Genomic DNA, 5286 nt, shown 5'->3' on the forward strand with positions numbered 1-5286 from the left:
GGTGTCAGAACACACAGTGCATCGCAGTTTAGTGCGTATGAGGCTGCATTCACTAATTTTATTAATTAAATACTGTACAATAAAATACAGCTGGTATAATCTGGAAGGGAGAAATTACCACCTTGAATGGTTACATGAACATACAGCTGGAGTGTAGAATTCTATTCTATTCTATCAGTCATATTCTCAAAAGTGTAACATCCCACGTATCATTGTACAAGTCAATGCGATATGTACACAGACATATATGGGTCCTGTAACCATGACACTTGAATAAAAGGATTGATTCATCTGCTATACAAAATTCTATCAACCTTTTTACTTGATTTTCCTTTTTAGGATTGCACAAAGTATACAAAGTGGTGTGCAGTTTGAAGTACGGTTTAAAGGTCCAGTGTGTAACATTTAGGAGGATTTTTTGGCAGAATTGGAATTAAATATTTATATGTATTTTTTCATTAGTGTAAAATCACCTGAATTACATTTTTATTTCCAGACGCCACAGGTCGCCTTCCATGGAGTCCACCACATTGAACCACCATGTTTCTACAGAAGCTAGATGCCGCTAAATCCTACACACTGGTCCTTTAAGTGTGAATACGACATGATGTGTGTTAGCTGATTTTTCTGTCAAACTACCACAAGGACTAAAATAGTATATTAGTTTATTGGATGATGTGAGCGTGTGTTCTCACATATTCTTAAGCGTTAAGTGGCTCCGGCATCTCACAGCTGCACAGCATATACTGCCCTCTGGCATTTACACTTAGTGATTGAGGCCATGGCCGCTGTCTACTGGCTGCTATGTTCAGCCTAGAAAGGAAATACACATTTCACAGGAGAAACGAGGAGGATTTTTTTGAACAGGGATTATTTTGAGGTGGTTTAACTGAACACATTACAATATTTCCCTTTATTTGTTATATACGATATATCCGACTCTATTTTCTCCCTGGTCATGCTTGTATCCTGCAGCACTGGAAATTATTCGTCCTTCCTTTTTCCCGCTTATCTTGCCATCATCCTCACATCATCAGCATTAATGCATTTAAGTCAAGGTTGTGGAGGACATGCCTCTGTTATTTTTTCTCCATAGGTCAGTGCATTTTGTTCCTAACAGAGTACCAATTATTAGCCATCGCTGTGAGGGATGAGGGTGTGCCTGTGTGCGGCGTGGCTGTTATTAAGAAGCCAGGATGGTTTCATAAACAAGTCTTGCACTAATGGAACTAAATACGTTATGTTTTTGTTCCAGTGCAGGCTTGTTTTTGTTGTGGCGGAAAGAAGGTTGTTAAGTTGATTAATGGTTTAGTATTCTACAAGCTGCTGGAGACTGGACCAAACTTTTGCGCCTATTTACTTTATTAGTGAGAGTTAGGTAATAACGTAATATCTATACCACTCTCACATCTGTGCATTAAATATGGAGTTGGAGCCAGGAGACTATTAGCTTAGCTTAGCATAAAGACTGGTGAAAACGGCTAGTCTGGCTCTGTCCAAAGTAAAAATGAATTTGACTAACACCTCTAAATCTCACTAATTAACAATAAAAAATGTTAAAATGTATTTTAAACACAACAGAAATGTAGCTTAGCCTAGCCTAGCTTTAGAAGGACTTAATGTAGTGAAATTATTTTTTAATGTACAATGAACCCATCCACTTTTTTTTCATTTTATGTCTTTATTAAAAAGCGAGATGGCAGAAAATAAGGGTAGAGAAAGGGGAAAACATGGTAACAGTTTAGACATATTTTAGAACTTTGGGCATAATCAGACTTCCTGTTTCCCACTGCTTTCTGTCTTTATGCTAAGCCAAGCTAATTGCCAGCCATGCAAGGGGCTAACTCATAAAAGTTATTAGAAAATATTTCAGAAAATGTCTAAATACACCATTAGTGGATTGTGTAAAGGAGTTTAGAGCGCTTTTGTGTATAAAATGTGCTAAATTGACTAACTTTGCTTTTCCTTTCAGGGTCGTTGACCTCTCACTGATGGGATCTTATCGACTTCTGTTGCCTCAAATTCCTTAACGCCTCCATGGAGCTCATCCAGGCCACCCAGGTTTCCTTGCTGCCTCAGGATGCTCCTATAGCTACCTGGAGCAACAACTCCATTCACCCCTTCTCAAATGTCCTGCTCCTGTCCACTCCTTCTGAACCACTTCTCGACTTCACCCCGAGTGACGGCTGTTTCCTCTTAAACGGCAGCTGCCAGAACGCCACCACATCAACACCTGGATCACTCCCTGGCTTGGCTGGAATCTTCATCCCTCTTATCTACGGGATAGTGTGTGTTGTTGGCCTTGTGGGCAACACCCTGGTCATCCACGTTATTGTTAACTACACCAAAAATGAGTCAGTCACCAACATCTACATCCTCAACTTGGCCATTGCAGACGAGCTCTTCATGCTGGGCCTACCGTTCCTGGCGGTACAGAACGCTCTGCTTTCTTGGCCCTTTGGCTCTCTAATGTGCCGTGTGGTCATGACAGTGGATGCTATCAACCAGTTTACCAGCATATTCTGTCTGACTGTGATGTCCGTGGACCGCTACCTGGCTGTGGTGCACCCCATCCGCTCCTTCTGGTGGCGTCGCCCCCGTGTAGCCAAGGCCATCAGTGCCACAGTTTGGGCAGGGTCTTTTGTGGTGGTGCTGCCGGTGGTGGTGTTTGCAGACGTTCTGAAGGATGATGGGAACTGCAGCATTGTGTGGCCTGAGCCAGCTGAAGTGTGGAAGACATCTTTCATCGTGTACACATGCACGGTGGGCTTCTTCTGCCCCTTGCTGGTTATCTGCTTGTGCTACCTGCTGATCGTCATCAAGGTACTGCAATTACGGCAACACATAATGTATACATTTAAATGTTATCCTCAGTGTCACGTCACATAGAAACACAGGAGTTGCTGTATTATGTCAGGCATTTGAGACAGCTCAAACTAACAAATATATAAATAAATGTATCAAATATCAAATACCCATAAGCCTTGGCCCCCTTTGCTATGGAGAAGACACCAGTCAGATGTGCAATTTGCAAATTCTGAACATTTTGTCATTGAATTTGTGAATCTGAATGAATCCAAAATTGCCCCAAAATCCAAAAGTAAACCCTTGTATTTTAATTTTTCTCAACACCGTACCCTTTAACTTCTGTCTGCCATTAAGCAGTGCACGTCACAGAATATTTTCATTTCAAAATGAAGTTCGGCATTCTTGGCATTCGCAGTTACCTTCTCCCCTGTGTGTATGCACTTGTGTATGTCTTGTACTATGTAACTTTTCATCAAAGAATCAGATATTTTCTATTTTTATCTATCTTGATGATTTCACCAGGAGAGTTTTATGTCTGTCTAAGCCATAGTGCCCAAACTGTGAGTCATGTAACATTTTCTATGGGAAAAATAAATTGGACTTTGACTTCCAAAACCACGGATGCGCGGGAATCTCTTTCCACTTTGCAAAACTGTTTGCAATACATATTTAAGATATTTTTCTATATACACAAAGAAATCCCTCTAAAAAAAGCTGTAGTGCAGGAAAGCAGGGTTTAATCACAAACTGCACAAACACATTGGTACACACTGTCCTCACTACTGGACAGTTCTCTGTTGATATCACTATTATTATGATGTTGGAGGGCACTGTACTACAAGTACACTGTGGCAAGATTCTGATTGAGAAAACATTTTCTTGTGTGTGTGTTTAAATAAGAAAGCTAAACGTTCTTTATCTTTTCTTTGAAAGGTGCGCAGTGTTGGAAAGCGAGCACAGGCCACGTCCTCTCGGCGCAGAAAGTCGGAACGTAAAATCACCCGGATGGTGGTTGTCGTGGTGGCAGCGTTTGTCCTTTGCTGGCTACCGTTCTATGCTCTGAATATCGTCAATCTCCTGGTGGTCCTGCCTGGGGACTTCAGGGGGCTCTACGTTTTTGTTGTTGTGCTGTCATATGCAAACAGCTGTGCCAACCCCATATTGTACGGATTTCTGTCTGACAACTTCAAGAGAGGCTTCAGGAAGGCCCTGTGTGGCACTTCACGTAGGGTGAAGAACAACGACAGGGCCGGCACTGAGGTACAGCGACCTACCGAGGAGTGGGGTGGCATTGTGCTCCGAGCACAAAAAAGTGAAGGAGTCATCAGTGTGCAGAAGAAAGATTGTGGTGAAAAGGAGGAAGAGGAGGAAATCAATGGAACGGAAGGGGCCATACAGATGAGTGAAATATGCAAAAGCTCACAAAATGGAAACCACAACGGAGTAACAGAGGACGCAAGGACACAGGTGGCGCAGAGGGGTAAGCCTGAGCCGGATCACTCTGGTCCGAGTGCCAAAAATGGAGAACTGGCAGGGAAAGGCCCAGGCTCTGATCCTGCTGAGGCAGTGTCCTCTATGGCCAGTAAAAATAGAAACAGCATGTTACAACCTGAAGAATTCCCAGGCAAACACTCTGTGCTTGAAATCAGCTATCTGTAACATGTTAACATGTTTTCAGTGGAGATTCAGTAAAGTGTTTCTCACAGATATTTAAAACGTCTGTAAGTATTACAAACAGCTGTGGATAACAGATTACAGTGTTAGATTATGTGGAGTGACTCTTTTATAATGTGAAAATCTTTGAAGTTGTGGGTTCAGTTCATGTTAAGTCTGAACATATCAATGCTTGTTTTTGGCATGGTGTAAAAATTATTATTTTTACAATATATAAAAACAGGCATGATGGATTGAAACCAATCGAGAGGTGGGAAGAACAAATCAAAATATTTAAAAAACTTGAACATACTTGAACCAGATCCTTGGGAATGTCTGACAGTATTATGGAGACAAGTTAAAACACTGCTATGGTCATTCTTCTTGATATTTGGTAGATTTCTAACTCTAACAGTGAGACTTTTTTGCCAACTGCTATGGTATGACCCCTTTAAACTATAAACACTCAGATTTTAAAATGTTTTTCCTATATGTATTTACTGCTGTCATGTTTACGAATACCTTTTCACCTTTTTTTTTTTAATCAGAAACATCTTGGTCTGAAATGGCTAATGCACTGTATGAATCATATCCCAGTGGGGGATGACACAACACATGATGATTGTGAAATGAAAAATGTCAACTATGTTTACCTTTTACTTTGGCTTTTACCAACACATAAAAATAGTGCCAGACCACTTTCTACATAGGTGTGTAGAAAAGAGATAATTATTGTTATTATTGTTTGTATTTACTTATTAAATCATCTTAAAGATCCAGTGTGTAACATTTAGGAGGATCTATTGGCAGAAATGGAATATAATA

At 40.8% G+C, this 5286-nt stretch overlaps 1 protein-coding gene across 1 annotated transcript; it reads left to right on the forward strand.

Annotated features, from left to right (window-relative positions):
- Nucleotides 1–2037: 2037 nt before the first annotated feature.
- On the forward strand, nt 2038–4467 carry LOC118327450 (somatostatin receptor type 5-like). The gene is made up of 2 exons (XM_035660815.1): nt 2038–2823; nt 3742–4467. The coding sequence occupies exons 1-2, from the start codon at nt 2038–2040 to the stop codon at nt 4465–4467; spliced, it is 1512 nt and encodes a 503-aa protein (XP_035516708.1).
- Nucleotides 4468–5286: the final 819 nt, after the last annotated feature.

This window comes from Morone saxatilis, unplaced genomic scaffold (genome assembly GCF_004916995.1).
Source record: "Morone saxatilis isolate NCDOM2014 unplaced genomic scaffold, NCSU_SB_2.0 Contig17, whole genome shotgun sequence".
NCBI lineage: Eukaryota > Metazoa > Chordata > Actinopteri > Moronidae > Morone > Morone saxatilis.